Here is a 17,558-nt window from a genome sequence, read left to right on the forward strand (position 1 = left end):
ACATCCTTAGACCACCTTGCTTGCTTTGCAGACCCCAGTGGCCCATGTGTTCTTTTGCTCTCCTTAAAAATGGCAGCACTGGTTCTGTCTGCCTGCTCTCTGCTTTAGATAAGGAACATTTCAAAACAGGCCGCAGCTCCTCAACAGGTCTCCAGGAGATTAGAACTTTCTGCCTGACTCATGGCAGACATGAGATCACATTAGGTAAGACATACCTTGTTTTGCTGCCTTGGGAAGTCATCCCCTTTAGACACAGTCTAGGATGTCAGCAGCATCTTAGGAAACTTCTAGTGTCTAGGAAATGGGCAACGTAGAAGGGAAAGAGGTCATGATTTTCTGATGCCACTTGGGCGGAGCAAGGCTGGGCTGGGGATCTCCTTCTGCCTCATCTATAACCAGAACAAGTTTCTCTCTGTGGACAAAACAGCTTAAAGAGGTAGAGCCATGCCTGAGCCGGCTCCGAACGTCACAAGCAACACCGTAAAGACCATCGCTTTTGCCTTGACTGGTAGAGAAACTCGCGTTGTTCTTGTTTCTTTAACTCTCGCGAGGCCCTGGCCCCTGCGCTTGCGTGGTTAGTAGCGCGGGTGCTCCAGAGCGCCTGCGCACTTCGTGCTTCAGATTGCTGCGCCTGCGCAAAGCGTCCCGTGGGTTTCCAGAGGCGGGAAGTTCCGCGTGGCTGCCTGCTGACGGAGGCGAGGTTAACTTGAGGGCTCTCTTTGTACATGGTGTTGGTGGGGGATTCTTGGAAAGAAATACCGTTTGTTGACCTAAAGCGGGCCCCATGACTGGTTGTGTCAGACGAGAAGGGGGTGTTGGAAGGGAAGATGAATTCTGACTAGGAAAAATCTCTCCCTTCCTTTAAGGAGGCCTCAAACAGGCCCTGTCTGGCCTCTCCTTGAAGTCAAGGTCTTAGGGCAGGCTTCTCAGTGAGCTGGGTAACGCCTCCCCCTCAAACCCCCAGCCCCTGCCCGGCTCTTCCACCTCCACCACCCCTGCTCCTGTACCCCCTGCCACCCCTGTCACCCCACTCTTACCAACTGGCTACTGTCACTCTGCTTCCGCCACCACCCGTGCTTCCACCATTCCTCTCATCCCAGTCACCCTGCTCATGCCACTCCTACCCTTTCCACCCCAGTCTCCCCATCCCCATCACCCCATCTCTGTTCCAGCTGAAGCCAGTTCTCTTGGAAGCTGGTGTCAGGGCGGTAGAGTTTAGTGGTCCAGGAAGATGATGGTGTAATTCCATGTATTTGTGAATTAACCATAGTGGCCCACCCCTGCAGCCTCAGCCCTTGAGTCGTAGGGACGGGGAGATCAGAAGTTTGAGGCAAGTCTGGGTTGTATGAGACTCTGTCTCACATGCCATAGTTTTAGGATAATTAAGGTATTCAGCCCTTATGAGTTCTCTTAGGCTTAGGATGAGTTGTTTCTGTGTTGAGGAAAAAAACACCCTCTCTCTTTTGATTCTTAGAGTGGTAGAAAACTAAGTTTCCTGTATTCTGCTTTCAAGTTCAAGACACAAAAAGAGGGAGTCGTTTTACTTTTGCAAGTGATATTTGGACATTAATGTTTACCTGTTTGGTTTGCACGGTTACTTGTGATCACATCAGTTTGTCTCACTGGGCAGTGGATTTGTTGTAGAAATTATTTGGGTTTGTGTCTAGCCTTTTCACGGGCAAACATTTATTGAATTAAATAAAGTATATTACGATATAAATATATTAGGAAGCTAAAATCAGAAAAATATACAATGGAAAAATGTTTTATTTGTTTCTGTAAGTTTTGCCAGTGCTGTAATTCCTTTCCCTTATAGCTTTGGTTCTCATGATGGGTCCTGAATTCTGAAATAAATTGCTCAGATTGTGTGGAAACTCTGTATATATTTAGAAAATAAGATTATATCCATCCCTGCCATAACTTATTTGAACATAGCTGGGAAAATGGGGTATGTTTTAAATTATTCATAAAGCAGTTCCTAAAGTGATAACATTTAACAGTTTTAAACTATAGTGTCCATAATTAATTGACTGAAAAGTTGATCTTGTTGATGAATATGAGTTACATGTTTCTTCCTTCTAAGGTTTAGTTAACTTCATTTTGTAAATGTCAAGTGCTAACTGCAAAAAGCTTTGACTCTGAAGAAAATGAAGAGAAACCTAAATGAAAGTTCAGCTCGAAGTACTGCAGGTATTTAACAGTGTTTAATTGTATTTGGTATTTTTCATATAGTACATAAAACATGTATAGTTTAGGAACATTTGGGGAGGAATGTTTAAAGAGATTCGACATTTAGTCTAGTTTCTTTTTATAGTCAAAAGAGATAAAGTGAGCTTGTCAAGGCAAAGTATTTAACAGTAGAGATGAGTGTAAAATTAAATGTACTGAAATTTACTCTGGTGCTTTTTCTACAAAACTTATGGGACTGATTTATCTATGGTTATAAGTAGGAAACAAAGAAATAAATTGTTGTTTTTTGATTGACTTGTTAAAATGTTTTTTTTTAAAGTATGCATTTTTAAGATTGGTTATTTATTTACATTTCAAATGTTGTCTCCCTTCCCAGTCTCCCTCCTGCAGATCCCCCCCCCCCCCACATCCCATCATTCCCCCTCCCCTTAGCCTGTAAGAGGGTGCTCCTCCACCTCTCTAGCAGCATTTTTACATTTCAAGACAGGGTTTCTCTGTGTAGCCTTGGCTATCTTGGAACTCACCCTAGAAACTAGGCTGGCCTTGAACACTCGGAGATCCAACTGTCTCTGCCTCCTGAGTGGGATTAAAGGTCTGAGCCAAGCTGTTTTCTAGTATTTTGTATTATTTCTATTTCTCAGTTATGAGATAACATAAGGATAAAAGTCAAGAATGATGAGAGCCAGGCAAATGATTATGAGGCACAATGAAGACTGCAGTGATAATTTATGATGGGATACCATATTCTACACATTTAGTCACAAGTATTTAATCTTTGTCATTACCTCTGTTTTTTAGATAAGACATCAAGACACAAAGACCTTAAATAAGTAACCTATTGAATTTTAGAAATAAGAGTTGAACCTAGAAATCTGATTTTAGAGTCCACATTCTTAATCATTATGTTATACTTCTTTCCTTAAACAATGAGTTTAAGGAAACTGCTCATATTTCACCTTGAAGTTTTATTTCAAGTCCTCCTTGAAGGCACAGTTAAAACTCAGGAATCCTGACTAAAGAACCTACATGATAATAGGTTTTCATTAGAGATCTTCCTGAGTTAGTATTCTCCAGTGAGAATGGGGCAGCTAGACAATGGTAGAGTGTTAAGGGTTTCTGAACTGAGATTTAGGAGCTTGGGTTCTACCTCAGTTTTTCTAGTTAACTACTAAAGAAATAGAAGCAGCCATTAAAGTCTTAAAAAAAAAACCCAGAACCAGATGGGTTTAGTGCAAAATTTTATTAGACCTTCAAAGAAGACCTGATACCAATACTCTTTAAACTATCTCACAAAATAGAAACAGAAGGAACATTACCCAATTTATGCTTTGAAGACCTCTTTTGATCCTGAATTCTCTTGTAACTTTTAAAGTTTATTTATTGTTTTGACTGAAGAACCTGTTTTTGTCATGTGGAGGAAGTGGTGACGGTATTTACTTTTACTTGGATTGGGTATTGTCATTCTCTTAAGAAAGAGGTTTCAGATACCATGACCAAGGCAACTCTTGTAAGGACACATTTAATTGGGGCTGGCTTAAAGTTCAGAGGTTCAGTCCATTCATCATCAAGGCAGAAACATGGCAGCAGCCAGGCAGGATGCAAAAGGAATGAAGAATTCTACATCTTCATCTGAAGGCTGTTAGCAGAATACTGGCTTCTAGGCAGCTAGAATGAGGGTCTTAAAGCCCACATGCACAGTGAGACACCTATTCCAAAAGGGCTACACCCTCTACTAGTGCCATTCTCTGGGCCTAGCATATACAAACCACTACAGGGGTCACATATTAGACATCTTGCATATCAGGTAATTATAATTCATAACAGCAAAATTACAGTTATGAAGTAACAATGAAATAATTTTATAGTCAGGGGTCACCACAGCCTGAGGAACTATATTAAAGTATCACAACATTAAAAGGGTGGAGTACTACTGTCTTAAGACATTTAAAAATTGATTCATAGTAAATTATCATTATAGATACCTGGGATGCTTAATAAAAGTATAATTTTTAGTTCCAGAGTAAATAAAATAAAAATTTCAACATTAAAGATTGTGACCTTGGAGTCTACATATTAATCAGAATTCCAGAATAAATCTTAGTCAAACTAAAGTTTGGTAACTATGGTCTGAGAGGCTGGTGGTCACACTAAAGAATGGTTAGATTTTTGGAAAACATGGTTCAAAGTTTTTTTTTTTTTAGTTTTGATATTTTTTATAGGCACTCTGCAGCTGATAAGGAAATAGACAAGTAGAAGAGGGAACTGCAGGAAAGAAAAGATAGATCTGGGAAAGGTTTGGGATAAAAACAGAGACAGAAGATGAAAGGACTTTGGAGATAACAGTAAGCTATGTGGACTTCTAAAAGACTGTAAAAAATTATTTCAAGGGCATAGAAATATATCTGTAGTGTATTATCATGTAGAAGTAGATTGTAAGCCATGCATTCTTACATATTATTAATGGAAATTATTCTAAACATAGACATCTTAGTTACTCATTTCATACTAATTTATTGGTACATTCTATGTAGGCTGTTTGCCTGTGCCATTGTTCAATCAGAAAAAGAGGAACAGACAGCCATTAACTTCTAATCCACTTCAGAATGATCCAGGTATCAGTACTGTTTCTGACAGTTACGGTTCCTTTTCTTTACCAACAGGTAAGAAAATGAGTAGGTAAAAATTTCAAGAGACAAGAACTAGAAAGTAGAAAATACTGGGTCTGTCATTGCAGAAAGTCCTTGCTGCTTTTCACTGCCCAGACATAGAGATCACTTGGCTCCTTCTGAGCATTCCAGCACAGCAGTTCTGAGTTGCCTAGTATACGAGGATGGCTTAGCATTTAAATGGAGTCTATCTTTATGTTCGGAGCCTTTGTTTTAATAAAGTAGAAACCTACATTGAAAAGACTACTTTCCTTTCTTAGAGCAAAATACTGTAACTTACACTTTTTCTAAGGAAGGATGGATGGTTTTGAGTCACCTCAGAAATAGGGAAAAGAGTAGATAGCGCTTTAAAAAAATGGAAAAAAAGTAGATGGTAGAAAAGGAATAAGGCTAAGAATTTCTGGTGCTTGGTTCTAGTCATTGCTTTCTCAGAGCATTTTTGCCTGTCATTTTCTGTTTTCTTTCTCAGTATTTTCTGAGATCTGAAAATTTTGAAGTTGATATGTAATGGTTAAGTAGGAAGATAGACCTTTATGAGGTTCTTAGAGTTGTGAGGAGTCTACTACCCCTACGGAAGGACTAGTGGCCTTGTGAACGAAGGATGAAGGAGAAGTATGTTTGGCACTTCTGTCATGTGAGGACACTAAGAGGGGTTCTTTCTGAAGGGAGAATAAGCTTTCACCAAACACCTAGTTTGTTGTCACCTCAGTCTAAGGTCTCCAGCACTGTCAGAAACTTCTGTTTGTAAATTACCCAATTTAGGATATTTTGTGATAGTTCAGTTGGTCTAAGATCCTTTCATCTAGTATGCTTCCTTATGGTTTAAACCAGTGCGTTACCATAGTTGCTACTGCTGGGAGTTGACATACTCTAACTCTACTTCTCAGAGACTGCCTTTGAAACTCTTGATTAAGTTTTCAAAACAGAAAGCTTCTAGTATGTTACATTTTAAGTGAGACTACTAAAATCTCGTTGTCTATGAACCAGTTAGCTATAGTGTGATAGTGGTGGGTGTTGGGAGACTTTACTCTTCTTATTTATGTATTTATGCATGTGTGCATGTGTGTTCTAGAGATCAAAGTCAGATCATATAGCTTGATGGCAAGGCTTCCTGTTCCCTGGCTCAATGTTCACTGTCTTTATACTTCCCCCTGGAAGAAAGCACTGATAGGCAGATATTCTGAAATATATTTGGCACATTCTGGTTATATATATATTTAAATTTTGGGTACAAACTTTAAAATTTTTAATGGAATCATATGAATAAAATATTAAGATAATCTTATATATAGAAATACTCATAATTTAAATTTTTTCAGTGTCCTTTCATAGACTTTGATGTAGTCATTGTTTTTCTTCTGCACTAGGAATTTAAAGTATAAAGTTTACGTATAACATTTCCATTTCTTAAAATTTGAATTTCATTTTTAGTGTGCATGAGTGAGTACAGGTATATGTATATCATGATGGTGTGTGTGTGTGTGTGTGTGTGTGTGTGTGTGTGTGTGTGTGTGTACAAATTTTGGGAGTCAGTTCTCTCCATACACTATCGATTCTGGTTTTAAACTTAGTATATGAGGCTTGCATGGCAAGTAACATTACCCACAGAGTCATCTGTGACCCTCATTTCCACTCTATGTATAAAAAGTAGAAATTCACTTGTACACGCACAAGTCAGCATTCACCATCACTTAAAACCTTTCTTATCATTTATAATGTTTTATAAGTAGCATGGATACTGATTGTGAGAAATTACAAGTGTGAGCCATCTCATGAGAAAATGTGAATTTTTATTTTGAGTCTAGAATACATTCAACATTTACAAGAAGAGACTATGGGAAAAGAGAGATGGCTCAGTGCTTAAGAGGGCTTACTTATCTTTCAGAGGACCTCAGTTTGGTTTCCAACACTCATGTCAGGTGTCTTACACCTACTTTATACCTCCAACTCCAGGGGATCCTTTGGCCTCCATGAGCACCTATACTCATGTGCACTATGCCCCCCCCACATGCAAATAACTAAACCATAAACATAGAAATTAAGGATGTAAGCGAGTGACTGGAACAGAGGAGAAAATATATCTAGAAGTGTATACCACACATAGTAAGAGATTTCATGTTAAAATTTTGTTATCTTACACTGATTCTGTGACTCTGTTAGTTTCACAAATAGTTATCTTGTTACCATTTATGATACATTTCTTGATGTGGGGTGGAATAAAATTTAAGAAATATTGGATTCAACTAAATTTATGTTGCCAGTTACAAGGCACTATATTAGGATCAGTTGTGGAAAAGACAGATTGAACTACTATCTTTGCTTAAATACAGTGGGTAAAAAAGACATCTATAAAATTAGGCAGTCTGTGACAAATTCTGTGATTAATGCTACTAAAGCCTGTGTCAATTTCTTCAACTTGTTAGAACTATCAAATTAAATAAATATAAGGAATTATTTTGAAAATAAAATCTTATTTTTATGTGTTCTTATACTTCTGAGATTGGGCGTGGGAAGCTGTGAATCCCGAGGTGGCTCCTTTAAAGAAAGCAGTGAATACAGGGTATGTGAAAAAAATTTAACCAATATATGTATGTCTGTTACTGACTGATCTTACTTTCTGTATACATTTAACATTTATCAATTTAAAAAGCAAATTGTGTTTAACAAGATTTTTCCTTGAAAGGCAAGTACCAGCTTCTGCTTCCTATCCCCCAAGAAGTCAGGATTCTGTGTCTACATCTATTCAGTCAAATGCTGAAAGAAGCCAAAGTGGCTGGGGGTGAGTGTGCATATGCTTTCTCTGTCTCTCATTTCCTTTAAGAAATCTTTTTTCCTTTTTATAAATACATTTAGAAAATCTCTACATTAATAACAAACTAATATTTGAATATATAATCTATGTATACTTTCCTCTATATTTTGAATTACAGAGTGTAATACAATGTAAATATTATATAATTGTTATTGCATACTTAAGAAATAATGACAAAGTATATGTTGGGTACAGATATAATTTTTTTTCTAAATGTTTTTGATCTGTAGAAGTTTTGATCTGTGGAAGTAGAAGATATGGAAGGTTTAAACTGACTTAAAATGGGTTATCATATAACTTAAAAAATATATGTATGTTGGTTATGCCCATTATCTTCCCTGTATCCTTATCCTTATTTCTACATAAACCCTTCCTCCCCCAGCATTCCCCATCTCTACTTTCATATCACTGCAGAAGAATTTTAATCTGCATTATGGCTGCTTAGGCAAGGGATCACATCCAAAGATTTAGGTCTGTGTGATCCTGCTACAGACATACCACATACCTTAATCCCTCTGGCTGGAATACAGACACACCTTTAGTTTCAAGTAATGTAGGTAAAGTCAGTTTGTAGGAGAAGGCAGCCATGTATTAAAGTGGTGTCTAATTGAGAGGAAGACAAGTGACAAATCAGAGAAAGATTTGACAGGATGAGTCAGAGATAGGATCTACCCAGCGCTCAGGAGCACAGATAGGAAAGAGAGCTGGCATCAGGGAAGTGCAGAGTAAGTCAGGGGGAGAAGGCAGTTCAATGTGGTGGACTTCTGTCAGTGCAGTGCAGTGCAGTTCAGTGCAATCCAGTTCAGAGCAGTTCAGTTGGATGCAGTTGAGTTCAGTTGAGTTCATGGAATTTTGTTCCACTTGTGTAGATAGTGCAGTTCAGTTTGTAGAATTCAGAGGCAGTTTTTCCAAGCAGACCAATTCACTGAGAAGCCAAGATAAGCCAAGAGAAGCCAGTTTGAATTAGTCATCTTGGAGAGGAGTTTTGAGCCAGAATAGCTGAGTTGAACCAGCCAACCAGGGTACACTTATTCAGCTGTAAGACTCCAAGATGTCAGTTATATCTGGTGAATAAAAGTTGCTTTTACATATCACCTATGTTCTTCTATGTTTCCCTTATGGCACTTCCTCAACATCCCCTTTCTAGTTTCTTACTGTACAGGTATTCTAAATTAAATATATACTTCTAAGAAGTTGAAGCTAGGATCCATATATGTCAAGAACATTAGTGTTTATGAGCATAGATTTCTTTACTTAGTATATTTTAGTATAATATTTAATAATATACTATAGTACCTAATAATATATCTATTTGCTAGTTCTGCTTATGTGTTCTGTGTTCTACTCAGAAACATAAAACTTACTGTTTTTAGGAAGACATCGAGTAAGTTTTTTTTTTTATTTTTTGGAAATATGACTAACAAAGCATGCTTTGTAGTTATTCTCAATGATTTATTTGTAATAAAAAGCACGTGTGAGATGTTTCATATAGGAGTGTGGTAGACAGGTAGCTCCCTCATGGTAAAGCTTATTTCAGTATGGCTGATGACTCCACAAAAGCTTGTCTCTGCAGTTCCCTGCTAAAGAGTTTCCTTTCTGCAACTATTTTCCTGCTTATGAAACTGTGGGAAGCACCTGGTGGTTTTCTGAATCTTCTGAATTTCATTAGCTGCCTCAATCTTTTTTTTTTCTGCCTCAATCTTTTGAGCCTCCTTCTTCCATTAAGGGAGGAATGTTTCAATTCATCGGAAATAGCTACATAACAGGGTGTATCAAACACTTAATGAATAGCGATAATTCTAATATTTTTCCTGGATATCAATGATGTTTGTAGTATTTATGACTTAAAATTCATAATTATGATTTTATATCCTTTTATTCTTAAATTTATAGTTAATTTGTTAACAGTATTTCTCAAATTGCATAAGCCTTAGGCCGCATAAAACCTAGTCTTTTTGCTGATTACTAGATTCTGTCTTTTTTTCCTCCCAAACAATGGTTGGGTTGTATTGATTGCCTTGTAATGCAGGTATTTCTGGAAAGAGTATTCATGATTAAGCATTTGTAAGTTGGATTAATTTTTTTCCCCATATAACTTTTAACTGGCCTGCTTAGAAAACACACATTTCCCCCTGGGTTTTATTGTCATTCTGGTTTTACCAATCTTTACAAGTAATGGAGAGAAGTGTGGTAAAGAAATGCTATAACACATTGTCGAGGGCTTTTCAAAGCATAAAGCCGTAAAAATCTGTATAGGCAACTGTAGCTTTCTTTTTTTCTTTTTCTTCTTCTTCTTTTTTTTTTTTTTTACTTTGTAGAAAATTTCAGGCTAAGTGTAAAAGTAATTAAGTAAATGTCCTCAAAATATTTTTACTTGGAAACTATTGTTATGTGAAGGCTCACATATTATAAACACATATTTGCAGCAATGTATTCTGAGTTGGGAGATTGTTCTTTCCTGATTTCTAAACTTGCCAGTGACTTGATGTTTAACCTGGTATGTATTACTACATCCCCAAAACTCTGTCTCTTGATCTTGAAAGAGAAGTAATACTATATTATACCATATTTATGACATTGTATAACAAATGATATGCTTCAAATGTCTTACTACTTAGTAGCTATAAACCACAGGTTGTCAGAATAATGAAAAATTTCATCACTTGTTCCTAAATATGAAGACATGGAGAAATATGTTTTCCTTTTATAGCTACAGAGGCAACAACAGAAGCAGTAGCTTGAGAACTTGGGATAGGAATGATTTCCGACCCCAGCATCAAACTGTAAGCTCTACAGCAAACAATGAATTCAGTTCTTGTCCATTGAATTTGGGAGCTCAACGACAAAAACAATTTCAAACACCTGAATTTCTGAACTTACCTGGACACAAAGAAGCTGAAGTACCCCAACAAACATGTTTGTCAAGACTGCCTGGCTCTACAATGAAAGGCCCAGACAGAGCCAGTGCACTGCAGGCATTTAAACCAAGTTTTCAACAAAATCCGTTTAAGAAAACAGTGTTGGGAGATGTTTCAAAAGGAAATTCTCTGAAGGTAAACATTTAAATATTAACGAATAGCTTATTTACACATTTAAGCATGGGTAGTAAATATTTATAAAGATACATACATGGTATATGTAAATTATCATAAATATCCAGCTTCCCATTGGAGCTGAGAAGTGTTGGTTTCTGGAATGTCTTAGATTTTTCTTTTACAGTGGCTCTAGAGTTTCTTACTGGATGCTTGTTTTTACTCTTTTATTATTAGGGTAACAATTGCTTATCTATTGCTTGTGGAAACAATTTATGCTTTTTATTATGTCACTTTATCCCCATCCACAGAGATATTAGGAACATTTTCCTGAAAAGTGACACATAACAACATTCTCGGTTTTATAGACCATACTGTCTTCACTGCAATAACTTTACAAGACTGAACTGCCTTGTAACTTGGAAGTAGCCAGCGATAGCATATTAATGAATGAGCATGGATGTGGTCCAATAGAAGTTGACAGAAATAGTGGGTCAGGTTAGATTTGGAGTATAGGCCAGAGTTTGCTGACTTCTGCTTTATAATCTGGTCCTGTTCTAGCTTTCTTGAATTCTACATCATATTGCAAAGTGCTGTTCATCTAAGACTTCACACTGGGATGAGTATGGTTTATACTACAGTGTCTCTGCTTTAATTTATAGTCCAGACAGCCTGCACCTTTTCCTAAGCTGACTTCCCATTGTTCTTTGAAATGTTTCCATACATGAGCAGGTTCTCTTCCCTCTCACACCTTATCCCAAGATCCAATGGAATGTTGTTCTGTGAATCTTTGTCTTCTGGCAGGCTGCATTGTCCTGTCTGGTGCTTCACCTGGGAACCTTGTTTTCTGCCCTTCTACTAGAGATCAGGCAACAGGAGTCACTGGGAGGACGTCAATGTGAGGAGAAGTGGAGATTTCCTCTTTTCAGTGTCTGTGTCCCTCTATGAGTCTAGTTTTCATGGGCTTGGTAATTATATTTTTCTTCCACTGCACCTTCAGCTTCTTACTGCTGTTAGTGTTTGGGTGCTTAAGTACTCTCACATTTGTTCTTATCATATCTTGTACAGAGAAACATGTGACATTGTCACCTTAGTAACAGTGACGCACTGTGGCAATCATCTTCAAGGAGCCATATTCAAATTTTGCTTACAAGGGAGAAGATGGGGAAATTTTGAAAAAATAGTCTCATTAGGTAATCTCCACAACCCTCATTACCACAAAAAATTGTACCCAGCCCTTGAAAGTTAGTATTTTTGTTTGTTTTGAGACAGGGTTTTGTTGTGTTGCCCTGAACTCACTATATAGATCAGGCTGGCCTCAAACTCGTAGAGCACCACCTGCCTCTGCATTTCAACTGCTGAAAATAAAGGCTAAGCTTTCTGATATTAAAAATCCATAAAGTATGGGGCTTAAGAGACAGCTTGGTAGTTAAGAACACTGGCTACACTTCTGAAGGACTTGGGCTTGCTTCCCAACACCCACACAATGCCTCACAACATTCTGAGAGTGGTTCCAGGGGATCTGACACTCTTCTGATTTCTGTGGGCACATGGTACATACATATATAAACATACATATAAAACACTTATACACATAAAAGAAAATAAATATTGAAAAATACAAAGTACAAAAAATGCAAAGTACATTTCTATTTTGGGACTTTTATATGTACAATCTCTATTTCCACTTAACTGCCCACTTAAAATTATAAACTGTCTCTGTCTTTTTATTCTATTTATTTCATGCACAGATGATAACAATTTCTAATGTTTTATTATACTTAGTAACTAATTTATTTGATGAATCCCATTTTAGATTAGAAATTGTGTGAAGATATCATCATCATCGTTCTTATTTTTGAGACAAGGTCTCACTGTGCAGTACTCACTAGGGTGGTCTGGAACCTGCTGTGTAGACCAGGTTGTCTTTGGACTCACAGATCTACCTACTACTACCTCTTGCATATGCCACCAAGCCTGCTTGTTTGTTCACTACTATTTCTTGAGTAGCTTTGGCACAGAGTAGATACCCCAAAAGCACTTAAATTTTTATTAGTGTATATTAAAACTACAAAGAAGTGAGTTTCATTATGATATTCTCATAGATTATATTTGCATATCCCCATTATCCATACTTATTTTCTCTCTCTACCTTTTGTTCTTCTTCTACTTTTGTGCTTCTTTTTCTTCAGTTTTAAAGAAAGTACCTGTTATGAATGAATGAATGAATGAATCAGTGTGTCTGCAATGTGAGTTCATGAGGGTAGGGATTCTTTTACTTAACTGTTTGTAAAGGGGCTGGCATGTAATGCCAGTGGAGGAGAACACTAATGGGGTAAATGAATAACAATATAAATAAATCTTTTAAAACTTTACTTATTATTGTGTGTATGATGTATGTATGGGAAGTATGTGTGGAGGTCAGAGGACAACTTTGTAGAATTGTTTTCTCTTTCCACCTTTTTGTGGATTCTGGGGATCGAATTCAGGTCCTCAGGCTTATATGGCAAGTACCTTACCCACTGTGCCATCTCTCTGCCTCCATGATTATCTTATTTGAAGTTTTTACACATTCTACATACTTACTATAAGAATCTGGACTTTACATAGATCAAAGAGTATAATGAACAAAGTGAAACACTTTTCCAATGCTATGCTTTCTTTCCTGAAAGGAAGCTGCCTTGCATCAGTTAAAGGAAAAAGATAATTCTTTAAGAATTATCTCTGCAGTTATTGAAAGCATGAAGTATTGGCGAGCACAAGTGCAGAAAACTGTACTTCTTTTTGAAGTATTGGGTAGGTATAATATTTCAGGAATACTTCAGTAATACTATTTTGGATATTTTTAATGCCATTAGGAATACCTAGAACATCATGAAGAAAACAAATTGGAAAAAGGAGATTATGTATATTAGGGGAAATGTAGGTTGCCTTCAAAATAACAGATGTCTACTATCAGTACTCAGGAGATGGTTTTTAAATGGATGAATAATATTTGATAAAAATTCATGGAGATAAATGTGAATTAGGTCTTATATTTTATAGATGAAGGAACAGCTTTGAGAGATGTTGAATGGTTTGTTTAAGGGAGAGGGGATGGGGGAGATGTAGATAAAAAAAATACAGACTTGCAGTTATGTGGGGTGAGTCAGCCTAGAGATCTAATGTTTTCAGATATACATTGAAGATTAGTCCAAAAGGTAGGTCATAGGTGCTTTTACTCTACCTCAAAATCTAACTATGGAAAGGGATGAACATCAGTGAGTACCTGAAGTATTGAAAACATTTGTGTTCTGTTTGCTCTCTTTTTCTCTGTTTTTGTACATGTACATGAATATATTTCACTTCAGAAAATGAAACAAATCAAGTTTGAACAATGGCATAAATTAGTATGAAGCTGAAGAGCTGACATAACAATTCTAATCTAATGTTGTTTCCATTAAACTATGACACTTACTTGTTATAGTGCATTTTATTGTTATTTATGGCTCTGAGGTTCATCCAGCCTTCAGAACATACTAAAAGGATACAATTCCTCTGTAAAACACCACTGTATAAGTAAACCTGGGAGAGATGGTATGGGGTGGCACAAGTATTAAATTGTTTGTTAAATCTTATTTATGTTTATCAATATTCATTTCCCCACTTTAATGCCGATTAGCTGTCCTGGATTCAGCTGTCACACCTGGGCCACATTATTCAAAGACTTTTCTTATGAGAGATGGGAAAAATATTCTTCCATGTATATTTTATGAAATTGTGAGTATTTTAAAGTGTTTATTTTCAGTGCTTATGCTAGCAAAAGGTCAAACTACAGGGCATAGTCTTACTGCAGTAGAAATTCTGTTAGCAAAAAGTGTACATAATTCATGAGTTTTGGAGTGAGCATAATTGTGGCTTCTTTTTTTTTAACAACTTTATTTTACAAAACAAAGATAAATGTACAGATTTTAAGCATTTTTTTTGCATAAAATTATACAATACATTTTTGTCAGTACTTTTTTTTCAGATTTTAAAATAATTTTTACATAAAACTGTATGAATATATTTGTTAGTCAGTACTTGATTTTTTTAAAGGTTCGATAGTATGCATTGAAAACTTAATAGTTACAATGAGCATAAAGTACATGTAAAACAAAATGTAACATGGAAATAGTCAAAGTTTTCTTGTTGTATAAAGATTTTTTTGTTTTGTTTTGTTTTGTTTTCTTTATTTCTTGGACTTCATATAGTCTGTGAGTTGTTTCTGGGGCAGTGCAAGCCTCTGGGGTTAGCATCCCATTATCAGTGACTGCATATTATGTCTGTTCTTTTGTGACTGGGTTATCTCAGAATGATATTCTCTAGATGGAGCCATTTTCTTAAGAATTTGGTCAAGTCATTGTTTCTGGTGGCTGAGTAGTATTCCATTGTGTAAATGTACCACAATTTTTGTATCCATTCATCTTCTGAAAGACATCTGGGTTCTTTCCAGCTTCTGGCTATTATAAATAGAGCTGCTATGAACATTGTGGTGCATATATCTTTGTTGTGTACTAAGGTGTCTCTGGGGTATATGCCCAGAAGTGGAGTAGCTGGGTCTTCAGGTAGTATTATGTCCAATTTTCTGAGGTATCGCCAGACTGATTTCCAGAGTGTTGTATTAGTTTGCAACCCCACCAACAGTGGAGAAGGGTTCCTCTTTCTCCGCAACCTCGCCAGCATCTGTTGTCATCTGAGTTTTGGATCTTGGCCAATCTGACTGGTGTGAGGTGGAATCTCAGGGTTGTTTTGATTTGCATTTCCCTGATGGCTAAGGATGTCGAGCACTTCCTCAGATATTTCTCAGCCATTCGATATTCCTCAACTGAGAACGTTTTGTTTAGCTCTGTAGCTGTTAATTTCTTAAGCCCTGTTTCATTTTTCAGTAATTATTTGTCACAACATCTTTACAATCCTTAAAATACAATTCTGGGATCAGTGAAGGATGCAGATGGTGGTATGGAAAAAAAATCTGCCTGGTAATCATTAGGGGAGAACACAAGAGATAGGAATGGAGAGGAATGTTCTCCGAAGCAGATCGTGTTATAAATTAAACATCAAACTTTAGATGAGGCAATAACTAGTTTTTGACATTTATTTTTGAAAAACAGGACCGTGAACTTCCAAGACTGATTAGAGGCCGAGTTCACAGATTTGTTGGACACTATGACCCAGACAAGAACGTTTTCAAGTGTGTTTCTGTCAGACCAGCATCTGCTTCTGAACAGAAGACTTTTCAAGCATTTGTTACAATTGTAGATGCCGAGATGAAGTATCATACTAAAGTATTGAATGAAATGTAAACAGTGACAAAGGGAATTGCACAGTGTGAGCGGAAGCATTTGCTGTTATTAATTTACCACTTGTATGGTTTTATTTCTCTTGTTTTTTTTATATTTTACTTCTTTTTATAAAAATAAAACTTTTCTCATAGATTTGACTAAAACAGTATAGCTAGTTTTTTTTAATTTTGAAATTTTATTGAGCCATGCATTATAGACTGAATAATTCACCCATTTAAATTGTGTACTTTAAGTTTTTAGTATGTTCGCAAAGTTATGCAACCATTGCCATTATCTAGATCCAAACAATGTCATCACTTCCAGAAGAATGCACATCCATCAACAATTACTTTTCATTCTTCTTTGCCTTTCGGAATCACAGATTAGAACTAATTTTGATAAACGCTAAACATTTTTATTTTCTAAGAAAAATTTCTTGAAATAAAATTTTGAGTTTACACTAAAAGGTGTTCAGATAAATTTGTATTGATGTTGTATTTTTCTTTCTATCCACTTTTTAAATAGAAATCTGATTTATTTTACAAAAATAATTTTTCATTTTTTCCTCAAACAAAAAAATAGTCATGCTCAATCCTTACTTACCAAGAACACATTGACAAATTCCGGGTTGTACCCTGTATTACATGTACTGTCTGCTCATTGTAAAAAAAAAATCTTTACACACCAAGAAAACTTTGACTATTTCCAGGTTGCATCTTGTTTTACATGTACTTTATGCTCAGTGTTGCTGGTGGGATCTTTATCACACTATCAAACCTTAAAAAAAAAAAAAAAAAAAAAAAAACAAGTACTGACAAAAATGTATTGTATAGTTTTATGCAAAAAATGCTTAAAATCTGTACATTTATCTTTGTTTTGTAAAATAAAGTTGTTAAAAAAAGATGTCTGTCTCATATAGTTCTAAGTTATAATCACCACTCTGCAGTGATGCCTCAAACATGTTAGACTGCTCTCTTCCTGTTCATTGCATTCCCTTCTCATCTATGTCTGACCCCACTCCACTCCTTTTTTCCCTTCTTTTTGTCCTTCTTGCTTTTTGGACAAAGTCTTACAGTTTTATTCCAGCTAATCTCTTTCCTTGGTTTACAGGATGAAAGCTAGAGAAATTGATTTTAGTCCAATGCCATTTAAAATGTTTTAACAACAGGAAAAATCTGGACTTAGCACTTTTGTTTTCTTCACTAATGCCATAACAACTTGTGAGGCTTTTCTCATTCTAAAATGCTTCATTCTTTCTTGCCCGTGAATCTTAAAAGCAGGAAAAAAAAAAAAAAAAAAAAAAAAAAAAGCAAAGTCTTATTTCCTGTCTCATTATCTGAGAGCTTTATCCAATTGGGAGAGTGAGAGATGGAATGCATTAAACAGGGGAAAGGGAGTCCAAATGATAGGGTAGCTTATTTACCATCAACTCATGGAAGCAGAGGAACCCAATGCTAGAACACAAGAAGCAGGGACAACAGGCCCAAGTAATCCTGTCAGACTTTGCATCAGTGCTTCTCCACCTTGCTGTGGGTCTTGACCTCTCCAAACCTCT

At 36.4% G+C, this 17,558-nt stretch overlaps 1 protein-coding gene across 1 annotated transcript; it reads left to right on the forward strand.

Moving 5' to 3' along the window:
• Positions 1-2,147: 2,147 nt before the first annotated feature.
• Positions 2,148-16,024, forward strand: SPATA22 (spermatogenesis associated 22; the record flags this gene model as incomplete). The annotated part of the gene is made up of 8 exons (XM_080922370.1): positions 2,148-2,190; positions 4,722-4,850; positions 7,356-7,416; positions 7,540-7,635; positions 10,379-10,721; positions 13,373-13,496; positions 14,362-14,459; positions 15,833-16,024. The coding sequence occupies 8 exons, from the start codon at positions 2,148-2,150 to the stop codon at positions 16,022-16,024; spliced, it is 1,086 nt and encodes a 361-aa protein (XP_080778496.1).
• Between the last annotated feature and the right edge of the window lie 1,534 nt (positions 16,025-17,558).

The sequence above is a fragment of the Micromys minutus genome, assembly GCF_963924665.1.
Source record: "Micromys minutus genome assembly, chromosome: 10".
Lineage (NCBI taxonomy): Eukaryota > Metazoa > Chordata > Mammalia > Rodentia > Muridae > Micromys > Micromys minutus.